Source organism: Oncorhynchus tshawytscha, linkage group LG06 (assembly GCF_018296145.1).
Source record: "Oncorhynchus tshawytscha isolate Ot180627B linkage group LG06, Otsh_v2.0, whole genome shotgun sequence".
NCBI classification, from domain to species: domain Eukaryota; kingdom Metazoa; phylum Chordata; class Actinopteri; order Salmoniformes; family Salmonidae; genus Oncorhynchus; species Oncorhynchus tshawytscha.
Genome location: NC_056434.1, coordinates 24,157,842 through 24,177,075, shown reverse-complemented (window position 1 = coordinate 24,177,075; position 19,234 = coordinate 24,157,842). Strand labels below are relative to the sequence as shown.

Genomic DNA, 19,234 nt, shown 5'->3' with positions numbered 1-19,234 from the left:
CTCCTAAACAACGCATTTTTATTTTATTTTGCAAAGGGTCTGCAAAGGTTCCACAAAACTTAATCCACTATATTCATGACACATTCTAGTTTGGGGAACATAAAACTGTATTGAAATCAAATATTTAATCGATGAGAAAACGTGCAGAATAACGTCCAAAATCCATCTAGTTCCATCTTTGCCCAACGACGGCCAGTGGGCTTTCTCCCACTACCATATTTGGTAGTGAGTGGAAACGCAAAACGGATGCATCGGATGAAATATCTGTCTCATTGTTCTGCCTGTAGTTTTACAGTTGACAATCCCCCTCCCCGGCCCCCTTACAGAATAGAAATGGTACAACCAGACAGTGACATCACCACCATCTCCTTGGGCTAGACAGGCGTTCGAACGTTCGCTACATTGTTTACATTTGAGTTGTTTTACATAAAATCGACAATAACCTGCCTGTTTACACGTTCAGATTTGAATTTCAACATCACGTCATAGCGCGAGGATTCTGCAAAAATGAAATGGATGTTTAAAGAGGATCATTCCCTCGGTAAAGGGATTTTAATTATGTCACATGTAATTGCCTGTGTAATCTCCTGTACATATTTAGTTATCGGTTTTGAAGTGCCAAACCGATGATGGCATGAGCAGAATAGATTGCATGTGCCGTACGTTGGGCCACAAACACACAAATAAGGCTTGGAGCTTGAACAAAAGGTTAATATGGTGCATGTGTTCACGTACTGGCCTACAGGTTATTCGTAAGATAATGTATTTTGTAAACACCATCATAACTTTTACTCGAATCACAAGTAGGCCAACGTTACCCTCCCTGAACCTTACTTGTTCCCTCAGTAATGCATATTATGCATGCATATTAAGGTAATTAAGAATAGGGAACATAATAGCACACTATTTAAAAAATATATATATAAACAGCATTTATTAATGCAGGTTATTACATTGAGAATTTTTTTTTTTAAGAGACAAAATTGAGAGAGAGAACTGTCCCAACATATAAGCAGTTATAAACTACCAGTTATCTGACGGAAAACACACATTTTGTCCCCATTCTAAATGTGTTTTCATGTACTTTACACCATTTTCTTATTTTAATCTTATCACTTGATAAAGGATCTACTCAATTATGTCTAATTATAGGGCTTATATCTAGGCTAATGAAACTGACAGCATTGAACCTCAATGGAATCCTCACACTTTTACTGTTTTCACACTATTGTGTCTAATCCGGTCTAAACTGTTCTGATCTGGCTTTGATATTTTCTTTTCACATAGTCCTTTTCAGCTTGGCATCTGTGTGGGTGTGTAAACAGTTCAGTACTGCTCAGCTTGGCTGTACTTTGCTCACCTCAGTAGTTTGAAAATGGTTCTAGTGTCATGCATGACATGGCATGGCTGCCAGAAACCAGCTGTATAATGGCAAAGGTTGAGCTCTAGTCTAGTAAATCTAACATGAACTCATATAGCTATCTAGATCATGACTATGTCTGAAACATTAGTTGAAAGTTGACAGACATATGTGTTGAGATACATGTATGTATAGTGCATTTGGAAAGTGTTTAGACCCTTTCCCTTTTCCCACATTTTGTTATGTTACAGCCTTATTCTAAAATGTATTAAATAAATAAAAATCCTCATCAATCTACACACAATACCTCACAATGACAAAGCAAAAACAGGTTTTTAGACATTTTTGCAGAACAGAAATACTTTATTTACAAAAGTATTCAGACCCTTTGCCAAGAGACTCAAGATTGAGCTCAGATGCATCCTGTTTCCATTCATCATCCTTGAGATGTTTCCACAACTTCATTGGAATCCACCTGTGGTACATTGATTGGACATGATCGGAAGGCACACACCTTTCTATATAAAGGTCCCACAGTTAACAGTTTATGTCAGAGCAAAAACCAAGCCATGAGGTCAAAGGAATTGTCCGTAGAGCTCGGAGACAGGATTGTGGGGAAGGGTACCAAATTATTTCTGCAGTGTTGAAGGTCCCCAAGAACACAGTGGCCTCCATTATTCTAAAATGGAAGAAGTTTGGAACCACCAAGACTCTTCCTAGAGCTGGCCACCCGTCCAAACTGAGCAATCGGGGGAGAAGGGCCTTGGTCAGGGAGGTGACCAAGAACCTGATGGTCACTCTGACAGAGCTCCAAAATCCTCTGTGGAGATGGGAGAACCTTCCAAAAGGACAACCATCTCTGCAGCACTCCACCAATCAGGCCTTTATGGTAGAGTGGCCAGACAGAAGCCAATCCTTAGTAAAAGGCACATGATAGCCCGCTTGAAGTTTTCCAAAAGGCACCCAACGGACTCTCAAACCACGAGAAACAAGATTCTCTAGTCTGATTAAACCAAGATTGAACTCTGACCTGATTGCCAACTATAACATCTGGAGGAAACCTGGCACCATCCCCACGGTGAAGCATGGTGGTGGCAGCATCATGCTGTGGGGATTTTTTTCAGCCGCAGGGACTGGGAGACTAGTCAGGATTGATGGAAAGATGAACGGTGCAAAGTACAGAGAAATCCTTGATGAAGACCTTCTCCAGAGTCCTCAGGACCTCAGAATGGGGTGAAAACAAGACAACACAGGAGTGGCTCCGGGACAAATAACTGTTCAGCGACGCTCCCCATCTAACCTGACAGCTTGAGAGGATCTGCAGATAAGAAACTCCCCAAATACAAGTGAGGCTGTAATCGCTGCCAAAGGTGCTTCAACAAAGTACTGAGTAAAGGGTCTGAATATTTATGTAAATGTGATATTTCAGTTTGACATTTTTTATAAATTTGTAAACATATCTAAAAAACTGTTTTTGCTTTGTCATTTTGGGGTATTGTGTGTAGAATGATGAGGGGAAAAAAATAATTTAATACATTTTAGATTAAGGTTGTAACATAACAAAATGTGGAAAACGTTAAGGGATCTGAATACTTTCCAAATGCACTGTATTGTCATTGCACATTGCTTCCACATGGAATGCTTAAAACAAGTGTGTTCCCTCACATCATCAGTAGAACATCTCCAAAATGACTCTATTACTACCTACTATTACTGTTTACTGTGCTGTCTCAGTCTTCTGTTTATCTGCTGTCTTAAGTGAATGGAGGTAAATGTATGAGCTGTGGAAAGGAATTTCCTTTTAGGAGGACAATAAATCTATCTAATCTAATGTAAGTAGCTATATTATGCCTGTGCATCTAATCCTACTTTTTTCTTCTCTTTCTCAGAACACCGATGTGTGGAGTCTGCCAAAATACGCAACAAATATCCTGACAGGGTACCGGTGAGTGAGTGAAAGGGATCGACCTAGGGGTTAGAGTGTTTTCCTGTGTTAGTGTCTATGCACCCTCAGCCTGAAACAACCGGATGCATCCAGTTTTCAGCAGAAATGGAAAGCTAAAGCTAGTCTGTGACGCAACTTCTGCTTTTCATGCGCCGGTACTTTGGCAACTAGTACGTTTAAAAAAAAACTCCCGCTTTGGCCTGGATGTGTCAATGTGTAGTTCATACATGCATAATCTATAAGCAGAATTACTGTTTTACCTCAATTAGACACGAAATACCTAGTTTGAAGGCTGTGCATCGCCAATTACCCTACATTGACCTCCACAGGCCAGCCACCTAGCAATTTGAGTTTCAGCCAAGGAGGTTCAGCCCCTCGCCAATTAAGTGACATCTAGGAAGTAGAGCAAGAGAGAGAGAGAGAGAGCAATTACGTGGTGCACATATCTGCACATTTGTGAAGTAGTAGCAATTTTTGGGACCACTTTTGGCTCGTGGGCGCTACTTTCAAAACTACTGGCTAAAAAGTATACAAAAGTTCTGGAGAATATCTTTAACAAGGTGACATTCCATCTTAACTCCTCATCCACATATACTGGATTGGTTGAACAGCACAGAAGAGAACATCAGACCGTTTGTTTTCTCGTCAAGACCTGAAAGAAAGAAATGCTGTATTTATTTTACGCCTTGTGCTGGGGAGAAAAAAAGGCCATTCTAAAATGTGCAGTTTTGTCACACAACAAAATGCCACAGATGTCTCAAATTTTGAAGGAGCGTGCAATTGCAATTCTGACTGCAGGAATGTCCACCAGAGATGTTGCCAGAGAATTTGATGTAACTCAGTAAAATCGTTGAAATTGTTACATGTTGCGTTTATATTAATGTTCAGTATAGTTATAGTTCATAAATTATTATTATTTATTCATTGCTGTGTCATTTTTACCCCCTTTTCTCCCCATTTTCATGATTACAATCTTGTCTCATCCCTGCAACTCCCCAATTGGCTTGGGGGAGGTGAAGGTTGAGTCATCTATCCTCTGAAACATGACCCGCCAAGCCGTGCTTCTTAACACCCACACGCTTAACCCGGAAGCCAGCTCCACCGATGTGTTGGAGGAAACACTGTTCAACTGACGACCGAAGTCAGCCTGCAAGTGCCTGGCCCGGCCCGGCCCGCCACAAGGACTCCAATTTGCGCTCTCCGTCAAAACATCTGTGGCATTGTGTTGTGTGACAAAACTGTACCTTTTATTGTCCCCAGCACAAGGTGCACCTGTGTAATGATCATGTTGTTTAATCAGCTTCTTGATATACCACACCAGTCAGGTGGATGAATTATCTTGGCAAAGGAGAAATCCTTACCAACAGGGATGTAAATCAAATTTGTGCACAAAATTTGAGCTAAATAAGATTTTTGTGCATATGGAAAATGTATGAGATATTTTATTTTAGCTCACGAAACATGGGACCAACACTTTACATGTTGCGTTTTATATTTTTGCTCAGTATAAATACTGCACTCTGTCCCGCAAAACATATTTGCTAGATTCATGATAGTGTTGTTAGAAGAAGCAAAGGATTGTGAACTTCAAAACATGATGTTGTTTTATTGGAAATTGTAGCTGTTGTTTGTTGGTAAGTAATTAATCTTCTAACTTCTGACTTGATTTACTGCAGCTAGAAAGAGATCAGTTGATGGCTTCTAAAAACAGCTTTATCTACAGATTGGTAGATGCTATTCCTAATCCATTTAGGGGAAGTAGGGGAAGATTTCATACCATCTATGCTTTTGTCTGACTTGTTGGGGGAGTGGTCAAAATGGCAATTGTTTGCAAGGAAGTTTGTCGAGGATTGATGCTGGGGCTTTTGCTTCACAAGCCCCACAACAATTAATTTGAAGAATTTATCTGCATGGTATGTTTTGTTGGCTAGCTAGCCAGACAGTTTTATAGGAACCCACCAAAAATGTAATTAACTGCCAATATGCCAACATTCTGTTCAAACAATACAGTCAATCCATAGTCATACACTGGCTGAAATCAGTTGACGATAGGACTTAGACAAGTTGTACATTTAAGAAGTACTGATATTGTATCATATAATAGCACATACTTATATTTTAGAGGCTGTTTATACAGAAAATGTGTATAAAACCCATATAAACTGTACTTATAATTATATGACAATATTGTAGGTCAACAATAATTATTTTACACAGTTTCTTCTATTTTACATGCCTTACTTTTATTTTCCTGCACAAGTAAAATCAGGAAGTGCATAACTGACGCATCTACTGCCATTCATTCCAAGTAGACTGGTCTGGATTTTTCCCTGCCATTTTCACCCCCTTCTGTAACTTTTAGGATTGATGGCATCTCCCCTCTAGTAATGTAATAGGATTTCTATAGGCGGTTTCACATATCCCTTTTATGATCCAGATCCTGGAGCGTTTTATAACCTGATCCGCGCTATAAAGCATGTATGAAATGCAAACTAACCCTGCCTGAAACGAATCCTGGACCTGGTTGTGTAGCGGGTCCAAGATCCAGGACCAGAGAGACCCTGTTCTACACCTGTTTTAATGTGTTATATGTCAATGTACAAAAAGGTCATTATTGGAACGATGTACCTGGCTGAATAAATATTAAATAAATAAAATATTGAGCACACTGGATTGTGTAAAATCTCTGGAATGTTTGTTTTTGGCTGTGCGTACATCATAACAGAAAATGATGTTATACGTCATATCCCTGTGTGTGTGTGTGTGTGTGTGTGTGTGTGTGTGTGTGTTTAAATATGTTATTAATCTGCTTCTCAGGTGATAGTGGAGAAAGTGTCTGGCTCACAGATAGTGGACATCGACAAGAGAAAATACTTGGTCCCTTCTGACATCACAGTGGCCCAGTTCATGTGGATCATCAGGAAGCGCATCCAGCTGCCCTCAGAGAAAGCTATTTTTCTCTTTGTTGACAAAACTGTTCCCCAGTCCAGGTGAGATTAAATTGATTTAATTGGAGGAAGGGGTGGGGGCTGTGAGTAGTATTTCTCAAAACACTAGATGAGTCCTGAGTGCATTGTTTTTCACTCTGTCCCAATGATTCTACCGTGTTATACAACCATCCACATTTTACTTTTTGTCTTCAAGAACTGTTGCATTCTTAGACCAGCCTAGGTTTCATCCCATGTGGTCGCTATGTGCATTTGTTTGTGTCCATCTCTGTAACTAAAGACAATGAACCTTCAGTTTCAGTCTCTGTTAAATCAATCTCCCTGTGAAAGAGAGTATAGCCACATCTACTTCACTTACACCTAATCTTGGTTAAGACAGAACTAAAATCTCACTTAATTTGATCAGACATTATGTTACGTAGTCTGCCAACAAGAAATTACTTTCACGTAATCACACCTACAAATCTACCCCAATCACACTCTCTCTAGCTGGGTCTGATTGTGAGTACTATCTGTCAAAAACCTGTAAAATACATACCTACCAATGCATTATGTGGGTAGACTGTACACATGATTATGGGGTTAGACTGATTAAACCTTGAAATGAGATTCTTAAAAACTCAGCTTCCTTGTTTATCTTTAGACAATACCATTCTGATGTAAGATAACATTTTTGAACAGATCACGGGTGACTCAGATATCAGATGAGTTCCTGAATGTTTATTGTATGTGGGGTATGTATTGGAGGAACCTTGATTTTCAGCTTATAGTATGGCAACGCAAGACTAATAGAGGAGTATGTTCATGCATTTGTGTTCTGAGTTCGAAATTTGTCTGGTTGGACGATGTATCTGTTTTAAATCTTTGTGTGTTCTGGAAAATGTATGTTCAAAATGTGACCAATGTCTTTCTCTATCCTGCAGTCTGACAATGGGACAGCTATATGAGAAAGAGAGAGATGGGGATGGCTTTCTGTACATGGCGTACAGTGGCGAAAACACTTTCGGTTTCTAGGCCTTCACACAAAGTTGAGTTGACACAACCCTTGCATCCTACTTGACCCAATCATCCCATTATTTCTTGCAGACAAGCTTGATTGTATCGCTATCATAATAAAGAAAGATGTGTGGAAGAAGTGTGTTAGAAACCTCAACATTAATCATGCATTTGTATTACTAGTATCACTCATACCATATTATATTGAAACTATAAATTGTACATTTGATATTACTTTTAGGTAAAGAATGTTGTTGCATTATTATTAGCAGTTTAACATATTAATGTCAGCTATGATATACCGTAATAATGGTTTTGTTTTAATTTATCAATGTTGTTTGATCTGTTTATTATCTTTAAAGATGATATATACTGTACCAATAATTTGAATATATGAAAGGTAATGTAGCTTGATGACCAATAAAAACACATAAAATGGCTCTTATTCTCTGTACTCATTCAAAACAACAATTGAATTTTCTTAACAGAAAAATATTCACGGATGCATATATCATTCTGGACACATACAGGAGCAAAGACTGTCACACATACTGTATATATTGACTCAGATCTCATGAATATATCTACCACTTTTCCTCATTCCACTTTACCACATTCCTCAAAGCTCTCCATAAACACATGAAACTAGAATTGAAATAATAATAATTAAGACAAAGCAACCAAAAGGGCTAGGAGGGGACACTGACCATGTGAGCTCCAAACTCTTTTTAAACTCAGGTCTTTGCATGTCCTGGCAAAATTGGCCATCGCTTCCTTGGCTCATCTACAAGTACAATAATGCTTCATGACAGTATATGGCTGTGTGCTTTCACCTGTGTTTGAATGTCCCTCTAAAATCACACAGCATTATGGACAAACCGGTCTCTCAGTCCCTTGTTGCTGTAAGCAACAAAGTCGTGCTGTGCTTAAGTGAAACAGCAGCAGGTTTAGGTCACTGCGGAGCCACAGTGAGAAGGCCTCTGAGCGCAGCTGCAGCCAGGCCTGCTGGTATGACAGAGCCGCCTGCGAGTAGTCCCAGTACATCTGGACCCAGCTAACAATTCTAGGAAGGGAGAACGTTTTTGTAATGTTACCCGTAGTATTCCCCTAATGTTAGAGTCTACAGTTTTCCGTTAGTTAGGGGGACATTCTATCTATAGCTGGGTTTCCATCCAGTTGGCGAGAGATTTTCATGAAAATATTCTAAAATACACATAAAAACATTTTCCCACCAGAGATGTGTTTCCATCAAATTGACTGGTTGCGAATAAAGGGCTGTGCGTGATGATGTAGTGCACATAAAAATACCTTTCGTGGTTAAATTCCCATTTACTGAATAAAAAATACAAGTTAAATGGGTTTCCATCGCATTTTAAACTCTTTTGATGGTTTTCTCACAAAACATGTTGCATTATATAGTGAGTGTGCCCCTGCTGGTATTGGCTCGTGCGCTCTAGCCAACCACTCACAGATACAATGCGGGTATAGCCTACATGATGAGATTATTAATGATGAGAAAATGTTATTTGTCAAATGGCAGGCCAAGCCTCGATGATCATGCCATGACCAGAATAAGACTCAATATGTATTGGAAAGGGAGATACCTAGTCTGTTGCAGAACTGAATGCATTAAACCAAAATGTGTCTTCCGCATTTATCCCAACGCCATTTATCCCAACAGCAGAACGGCAGATTTTTCCACCTTGCCGGCTCGGGGATTCAAACCAGCAACCTTTCAGTTACTGGCCCAACGTTCTTAACGAGCTCATCGCCTTGCACTTTCACCACCCTGTGAAGTTCATCACAACTTATTTCATCTGTAGCTTAATAAACTGCATGCTTTCCCAGTGCAGCTTGGCAGGGTCGTGTTTCGGAGGACACATGGTTCTCAACCTCCTCCTCTTCTGAGTCCGTACGAGAGTTGCAGCGAACGACAAGACTGTAACTACCAATTGGATATCACAGAATTGGGGAGAAAAAGTCAAACGTGTGGAGTGCGACTCCAAGTTTACTTCAATATGATGGTTATTATATCAATATTTGCGCATAAAAGCATTTCAACCGACATTTCTCATATAATTAATTTCACTGACATCAAAAGATCTCACCTTGTCTAGTGTATTTTGTTTTGTCGACATTTGGAAAGTTTACCGAAATGTTCTGTTTTCATCAGGCCTGTCATTAAATGTTTGTTGCTTGATCCCACATGTACTTTGCTCGCATAAAAAAGTTGGATGATAACCTGGTTTATGTTAGCAAAAACCTTCTGAGAACCTTTTTAGCATGTTTTGTCGTTAGGGTAATATTCCATCAATGTCCCATCAAATATCACAGAACATGGTTGACATGTCCTCGGAATATAAAATATTAATGTTCTAGACACGTTTCATTAGAACCTTGCAAGAACATTCCTGTCCAGTTTTCTGAGGGTTAGGAGAATATTCCTTCTATCAACGTCCCAACAAACATACACAGAACATGGTTGCCATGTTCTCAGAACATAAGGTATGAATGGTCTAGACACATTTCATGGACATGTTGCAAGAACATTTCTGTGTATCAGTTGTCAGGACACTGCCTGAGGGTCCCAAAGAAATGTTTATAATAATCATTAAACATCACGCCTTGTAACAGTTCACCTAATTGGTGAAACACTGATCCATTCATAGCTCTTTGTCTTTTGGGATACTTACACACAGTGCTTTTAACATACAGTGTTTTCAACGTACATATTTGATGTACTTTGACATACATGATTACATTATGCATGTTCATTTATAAATGCATGTTCATTTGTAAATTGAAAGCACAATCCAGGCCCTGATTGGTGAACCACTGAACCATTCATAGCTCTTTGTCTATTGGCAAGGTCAGGGATACTCACACAGCTTTTAACATACATGTTCGACAAGACTAACAAGGTGTGACATGTAAACTTTTTTTCCTTGTATTAGTCATCTCAGGGATCCTACTTGAAAACATAACAGAGAAACAATTTCCAGTTTTGCTCATCTCTATACAGTAAATAAAGATGAAATCATAAAATGACACTAAAACTGTTTAGGACTTCACTAAATACTTCATAATAACAAACCATATCTTAAAAGATGCAGAGTTGTCCTTTAAGACTCAAAACTATCACCATTTATTTACATCCTTTAGGGGTAAATCATTCTCTGTCCCATTGGAGTACAGCTATATTTAATTGTCCAGGGGAGCAATGCCCAATGAGTGCTTTCTATTTTTTTTTAAGGATCATGTTACCAGTTAATAAGATTGTGAAAGCTCAAATACATACACTTGCACATGCACACATACACACACTCTGCTGCTAATGTCAAAGCCTCTCCACTCGAACTCAGACACAGGAAATGAAGCGGTGTTGGCGGGGCATGGAGGAATGAGGTGGATGTGCAGGCTGATGAGATGCAGGGTCTGGGCCTCAGAGACAGAAACACAAAGGAATCCTTGGGACATGTTTCCACACCCTGGAAATAAATCCTTAGTTTTCTCAGTAGTGTAAAAAGGGTTCATTCCTTAGAAGTAGAATGATTCATTCTCATTCAATGGTTCATTCACCACCTCACCTCCTGTCACCTCAGGTTAATACGTCATGGTAACGGTGACTGGGTTTCTGTATTTGTTGTTTCTGTTTGTTTGTGTCTGGAGGGGAAAGGACCTCCCCAGCTAACAAGAAATGTTCCCATAACTTTAGAGAATATTCCTTTAAGAGTCTCATTAGGTTATTAACTAACATTTTCTTAACAATGTTCCCGTGATGTGCAAGGAATATTTCCAAGAGACCATTGCCTTAATGTCAAATAGAACTTACCCACAATGTGGTTACCATGTCCTCAGAAATTAAGATATTAATGTTAAAGACAGGTTTCATGGGAACATTACAAGAACAGTCATTGTCCAGTTTTATGAGGGTTAGGAGAATATTGCATCAATGTCCCACCAAACATACAAAGAACATGATTGCCATGTTCTCTGTAATATAAGATATTAACGTTCTAAACACGTTTCATGGGAACCTTGTAGGAACATTTCTGTGTATCAGAAACAAGAAACATTATTTTTTTCATTATGTTCTGAGAACATGGCAATCATGTTCAGTGTACAGTATGTTTTGGGAGACAATGATATAATATTCTCCTAACCCTCATAAAATTGGACCCATGAAACCTGTCTAGAACATTCATATCTTAAATTCTTAGAACATGGTAACCACATTGTGGGTAAGTTCTATTATATTTTACATTAAGGGAATGGTCTCTTGGAAACATTCCTTGCACATCACGGGAACATTCCTATGAAATTGTTAGTTAAAAACCTAATGAGACTCTTAAGGGAACATTGTCTAAAGTTGTGGGAACGTTTGTTGTTAGATGGAAAGCTCCTTTCCCCTACAGACACAAACAAAACAGAAAAAACAAATACAGAAACTCAGTGTCCGTTACCATGACGCATTAACTTCTAAATCACAATACCTGAGGTGACATGAGGTGACATGAGGTGACATGAGGTGACATGAGGTGACATGAGGTGACATGAGGTGACGTGGTGAATGAAACATATAATAAGAATTCAGAAGTTTATGTCTATGGAATGAACCCTTTTTACACCACTGAGGAAATAAAGGATTTATTTCCAGGGTGTGGAAACATATCCCAAGGATTCCTCTGTGTTTCGGTCTCTGAGGCCCAGACCCTGCATCTCATCAGCCTGCACATCCACCTCATTCCTCCATGCCCTGCCAACACCGCTTCATTTCCTGTGTCTGAGTTCGAGTGGAGAGGCTTTGACATTATCAGCAGAGTGTGTGTATGTGTGCATGTGCAGGTGTATGTTTTCGAGCTTTCACAATCTTATTAACTGGTGACTTGATCCTTTCACAATTGCACTCATTGGGCATACTGCTCCCATGAACAATTAAATGTAGCTGAACTCAAATGGGACAGAGAATGGTTAACTCCTAAATTACCTAACTAAATGGCGATAGTGTGCAGGAGGTTTTCTGTTACGTTTTCAAGTAGGACCAGTAGGATGACTAACACAATAAATTATGGACAGTCATTTTCAGCAATCTATATAACCTGTCTGTAGATTTCTGATCATATCATATCCCTGCAATATGTTGTTGTGGTTGTCTTTGTCTAATAACATCTCTAAATATTTTAAATAGATGCTCAAAAACCTACAGAATGATATTTATAGTCAGCTTACTCAAATATTTTTTATCTTGTTCAAGGCTCAAACTCCCATGATTCCATTCTGCAAAACCATTCCCCCCATCACCAACCAAAGTTGCAGCTCTGGCAGCACTCGTGCCCTTTCCAAATAGCCTATGTTTTCATCCTGAATTTCTTGTAACCGTCATACTTTTATTCGTTCCAATAGGCCTCCATGGTTGTTGGATGGTTGCTTGGACAGTCGCTGAGACTGTATTTGTCTGTAATTGTTGAGAGAACTTTATTTCAGATGCAGTAGGTTTAGCTACTTATTCAGCTAAACATTCTATTGAGAGAACTTTTGTAATGATACCCATAATGTTCCCCTAAAGTGTTCTGTTAGTTTGAGGAACATTCTATCTATGTTGGCAAAAACAAACTGAGAACCCTTTTAGCATGTTTTGGCATTAGAGTTAGGAGAACATTCTGTTAATGTCAAACAGAACATACCCAGAACGTAGTTGCCATGTTCTCAGAACACAATATATGAATGTTCTAGATATGTTTCATGGAAATGTTGCAAGAACATTCATGTGTCCAGTTTTATGAGGGTTAGGAGAATATTCTATCAATGTCCCACCAAACATACACAGTTTCATGTTTTATTAGTCGTATGCCACCATGTCTGTGTCATGTTTCCTGCCTGGTCTCATAGACTAGACATGACATAGTAAATCCGGGACACTCAAATTAGTGTGATACAGTATGTTACATTTGGTATGGTTAGATAAGACATAAAATTGAGATGGTGGTTGGTCAGGGTGGATGGGTAAGTGTATAACGCGAATCTCTAGCAACCCAAAGGTATAACGTGGAACGTCTAGCTACCCAAAGGTTGTGTGTTCTAATCTCATCACAGACAACTTTAGCTAATTAGCAACTTTGCAACTACTTACTACTTTTTAGCTACTTTGCAACTACTTACATGTTAGCTAACCTTAACCCTAACCTTAACCCTTTAACCTAACTACGAACCTTAACCTTAACCCTAACCTTAACCCTAACCCCTAGCCTCGCTAAATTAGCCACCTAGTTAATATTGACGTTAGCCACCTAGCTAACGTTAGACACAACAAATTGGAATTGTTAATATATGATACGTTTTCCAAATTCATAACATATTGTACGAATTTAAATTCATAACATATCATATGAAATGGATGATGTACATCCACAAATTAATACATACCATATGATAAGTAACATATCATACTAATTGGAGCGTTCTGAATTTATGTTCACTATGTTACGTCTACCCCTGAGTCCAGGTTAATGAATTGCTCATTCTGACTTTATTCATCTTTGATTTTATTTACATATTTCAGCAATTTAAGGGCTTTCAGTATAATTGTCTAATGTTGGTGGGGCATGTTAACCCTGTTTTAATGATACTCCTGAATCACTATGATCAATAAAAGTTTTTCTTGAGTGTAGCCTACTTTTAACAGAGCTGAGATTTACTTCAAAGTGCATTCACCCTACTGCTTACAGCCTTACACCTATAAAGTTGTTTCAGATCTTCACAAGTGCCTATGGAGGAGGGGGTAGAGTTTCTTCTGGACAGGACAGGGCCTAACTGTACTTGCCCAATATGCACATGTCCTAGAGATATCCCTTATTGGGACAATCGTTGGTGCTGGTGGAATGGGTTCGAGATTCTTAGCAAAATATGTTAATGTAATTATTTGGCAACGTTTACAACACACATTTCTGATCTACTTAAAATTAATTTCTCATTAGCTAGGTTTTCATCCAATTGCCAACAGATTTTCATGTGAATATTCTAAAATCTGCATAAAAACAATGAGCCAATTTTCCCAACAAATAGGTATTTCCATCAAATTGACTTGTTGGGGGTAAAAGGCTGTGCGTGATGATAAGTGCACATAAAAATAACTTGTGGTAAAATTCTCATATATCCAATAAAAAAATACAAGTTATGGCTTTCCATGGCATTTTTAACTCTACTGATGGTTTTCTCACAAAAAAATGTTGCGGTGTATAGTGAATTTGCCCACTCTGGTATTGGCAAGTGCGCTCCAGCCAACTGGTCACAGATAGAGTGCCGGTATTCACAAACTGGGTATGCGCAATGCCATCAGGTGTACGCCAAATAAATAAATCAAATAAAAGTAAACACATTTTCAAACACATTTTCAAACAGTACATTTACATTTTATTTATATTTTCCATAGATTTGGGTGAGGTTTTTTTCTTGCCTGAGTAGCCTCGTTTCACTGCCAAAAATAAAATGAAACCATCTACTGTTTAGCGAAATAACAACAATGTCAAATACAGGTAGCCTAGTCAAATAAATAACATCCAATCACATTAACCGTTACTCTCTCACGGGAAACCTTCACTCTTGTGCAGACATTTAGAAACTAAACATGACAATTTGAAAAATAAGTCACAGTAGTTTGAGACATGTATAAAAAGACATGTATAAAAGCAACAGATACCATCAATAAGAAGGGGCTAGAAGCGTCTTATATGGTGAGCTACCGAGTGGCTAGGACTGGCAAACCCCATGCTATTGTGGAGGACTTAATTATTCCTCCTGCCGCGAATATGGCTGAGACAATGCTGGGGGAAAAGGCCCAAAAAATTATACAGACAATGCCTTCGTCAAACAACACCGTTTCACGATGCATCAGTAACATGGCAGGAGATGTTTTGAAACAATCACTGTTTCGCATAAAAGGAAATGAATTATATGCGTACAGCTGGATGAGTCAACAGACGTGGCGTGCCTGGCACAGCTCCTGGTATATGTCCGTTAAGTTTATGGGGGGTCAATTAAGGAAGACATCCTCTTCTGGTAACCACTGAAAACCTTGACAACATGAGAGGATATTTTAAAAGTATTGGAAAGCTTTGTGACATCAGATGGAATTTGGTGGTCAAGATGTGTTGGTATCTGTACTGATGGCGCAAAAGCCATGACAGGGAGACATAGTGGAGTGGTAACAAATGTGCAAGCAGTTGCTTCCGACGCCACTTGAGTACACTGTACACTGTAGCATCCACTGAGAGGCTCTTCCAGTGTATTTATCCTTGTGTTTCCCTGTCTCTCTGTGCCAGTTCGTTCTCCTGCTTTTTGCATTCTCCTTTTTCTAGTCCTCCCGGTTTTGACCGTTGCCTGTTTCTGGACTTTGTACCTGCCTGCCTGACCTTTCTGCTTGCCTTGACCACGAGCCTGTCTGCGACTCTGTACCTCCTGGACTCTGATCTGGTTTTGACCTTTTTGCCTGTCCACGACCATTCTCTTGCTTACCACCTTGGATGAATAAACATTGTAAGACTCCAACCATCTGCCTCCTGTGTCTGCATTTGGGTCTCGCCTTGTGCCTTGACACATGTATTTTCTGCATTATGCAATGATATGGGCAGCGACCATGTAACGCTTTTACAACATACAGAAGTACGCTGGTTATCAAGGTGCAAAGTATTGACACATTTTTTTGAATTGAGAGAAGAGCTTTAAGTTTTCTTTACTGATAATTTCACTTGTCTGACTGCTTGCATGATGACGAATTTCTCACACGAGTGGCCTATCTGGGTGATGTTTTTTCTCGCTTGAATGATCTGAATCTAGGTTTATAGAGACTCTCCACAACTATATTCAATGTGTGGGACAAATTGGAGGCTATGATAAGAAGTTGGAGCTCTTCTCTGTCTGCATTAACAAGGACAACACACAGGTCTTTCCATCATTGTATGATTTATTGTGAGCAAATGAACTCAAGCTTACAGAGAGTGTCAAATGTGATATAGCAAAGAACCTGTGTGAGCTGGATGCACAATTACGCAGGTACTTTCCCGAAACGGATGACACAAACAACTGGATTCGTTATCCCTTTCATGCCCTGCCTCCAGTCCACTTACCAATATCTGAACAAGAGAGCCTCATCGAAATTGCAATAAGCAGTTCTGTGAAAATTTAATTTAATCAGAAGCCACTGCCAGATATCTGGATAGGGTTGCGCTCAGAGTATCCTGCCTTGGCAAATCACGCTGTTAAGAAACTGATGCCCTTTGCAACCATGTATCTATGTGAGAGTGGATTCTCGGCCCTCACTAGCATGAAAACTAAATACAGGCACAGACTTTGTGTGGAAAATGATTTAAGACTGACACTCTCTCCAATACCCAACATTGTAGAGTTATGTGCATCCTTTCAAGCACACCTTTCTCATTAACCTGTGGTGAGTTATTTACAATTTGTGATGAACATATAAGGTTTTATATGTAAGATGGCTAAATAAAGAGCAAAATTATTGATTATTATATTATTATTTGTCGTGTTGTGACAAAAACTCACTCATTCTTATGTTTAATAAATGTATCGTATAGTGTGTGTGTGGCAGGCTTACAACGATGGCAAAAAAATAACATTTAAGAGTGCGCTGACCCTGGTGCTAGAAGGAGTACGCAGCTGGACGTTGAATGTTTGAAGGGATACGGGACTATAAAAAATGTAGGAACCGCTGGCCTACATGATTACATTTTTATGGACAGAAGAGATAGATTATTTGTGTATGTCAAATGACAGCCAATTATTGATCATCATGACCCTCAATATTTGTTGGAAAGGAGCATCAAGATCATCACCTTGCACTTTCACCATCCTTTGAAGTTCATCATCATTTATTTCATCTGTAGCCTAATAAACTGCGTGATTTCACGGACACGAGTCACAGTGGAAGGACCACACATGCCATCGCGTCACTTCGATATTATGGTTATTATATAAATATTTTGGCATACAAGTGTTTCCACTTCCTTGGTCCATGGTCCATGGTCTTCATGGTGCTTTTCTCATTTTGTCTGTCATAGTTGAACTGTACCTATGAACCCTGTACCTATGATGAAAATTACAGGCCTCTCATCTTTTTAAGTGGGAGAACTTGCACAATTGGTGGCTGACTAAATACTTTTTTGCCCCACTGTATATGTTTTGTTCACATGGAACACATTACAGCATTTTTCTTAAGTGGATATAAACGATATATAATGTATAATATATTAAATAATTCATTTGTTTAGAATAAATATTCATAAATTAAGTAAATAACTCAACCCTGTCACAGGTTTACAACCCCATTACAATGAAGTTTTTTGCCTCAAAATGGCCTCTGCTCCTCATGTGGTGAAGGACAGGAGACTACATGGTGTGCATGAAATTAATAGATTGTTTTTTTTATGGATTAAAGCATAATTTTGATGAGTACTAGTTTTCCATCTTTATTTCATGTAACAGGGTTGAGATGGTCAGCCCGACGATCCCCATCCGACTTAAAAGATACATAAAAATACAGATATAAAATAATGTGATTAATTGCCTGTTTCTGTAGCATGCAGTTGAAAATTGTTGAATGATGTCACTTCCTGTTAATGATAGCACAAGGGTGGACTGACCATTTTTATTGGCGGAGTTTGGTTGGCGTGACGGGGTTGAGTGTAGACTGAGGGACAGAGCTAAATTGTGTGATTTTAATTAATAATCATACTGTCACGGCCTGATCTGTTTCACCTGTCCTTGTGCTTATCTCCACCCTCCTCCAGGTATCGCCCATCTGCATCTGGGTCTTACCTTGATTCCTGATACATGCCTTTATTTGATAAAAATACTTTCTCAGCAAAATAACACATATCTTTGCATTAATGGCTAAATATATTAATTTCCCAAGTAAAAATTAAGTGAAATGCCTGGGGGACATGACACAAGTCTTAGTGTGATTTTTTTTTTTATAATAAAGTTTAAATTAATGCTATATTTATTTCAATTCATTATACTGGACAATTTATATTTATATACAAAATCTTTTAACATTTTATTTTGGTGACCCAATAATATAATATATAAAAGTCAGAGGGACTGAAATATTACCCGAGCTCAAGAATGACCCATTTCTACATAGCTGAGCATCTAAAAAAGAACTCTATTGTATTTTTGAAATATACACGTAAGATTGATGATTGTGTCTGGCTGAGAAACGCTGCCTGCCTGTCTGTCTTGTCCCGCATCCCGAAATGTTCATTACTATGGGACAGCTGGAGATGGAATTTGAATATTGAAACAATGTTGCAAATGTCGGAGACAAACAGCAAGGTTTATACAAACCTCCGCTGTTGAAAACTAAATGTTAGCCTAAAAGAAATGTGAGATAATGGGATGCGGTTTTAACTAATCAGCATTCAGGATTAAACCCACTCAATGTATAATTAAGTGATAATGCCCTCGAAGCTGGTGTTTGGATGAATTTTTGGCACGGGTCTTGGCATTGGCAAACCGTGCCAATATATCTTCCAAACACTGGCTTTGAGGGCATTATTACTTTTATACAACGGGTTACCAAACATATTAAAATAATGATTGGCATATTTTCATTATTTTGATTAATTTATTCACACTCTTTCATCCTTACACAAGATATTGTCCCAAAACAAATCTAGGGTTGCTTCTATCGGTTCGGTTGCCAGAGACGCGACCCAGTCGTTCAGTCTTTTTGTTCTGTATCTATGGACGTGAGCCAGTCGTTCGTTCTAAATGTTCCATTGCAATACTGGCTGGCAATGTTCTTATCCCTTACTTGCTAGCTAGCCAACTATGGCTAACTTACAGTCATGTCAAAAAGTGCACGCCAGAATAACAGCTGCATTTGCAATTTTTTAAGCTGTTTTCTATAAACATTTATTTGGATATATCCATAACAATGAGGCACGATTTTGCCTGGCATAGAAAATG

The 19,234-nt window shown here is 38.8% G+C and overlaps 1 protein-coding gene across 1 annotated transcript; it reads left to right on the top strand.

Moving 5' to 3' along the window:
* The first annotated feature begins 327 nt into the window (after positions 1 to 327).
* On the top strand, positions 328 to 7,689 carry gabarapl2 (GABA(A) receptor-associated protein like 2). The gene is made up of 4 exons (XM_024423393.1): positions 328 to 541; positions 3,250 to 3,305; positions 6,123 to 6,295; positions 7,177 to 7,689. Exons 1-4 carry the CDS (start codon positions 508 to 510, stop codon positions 7,265 to 7,267), a joined length of 354 nt encoding a protein of 117 aa, XP_024279161.1. The 5' UTR covers positions 328 to 507; the 3' UTR covers positions 7,268 to 7,689.
* The last annotated feature ends 11,545 nt before the right edge of the window (positions 7,690 to 19,234 follow it).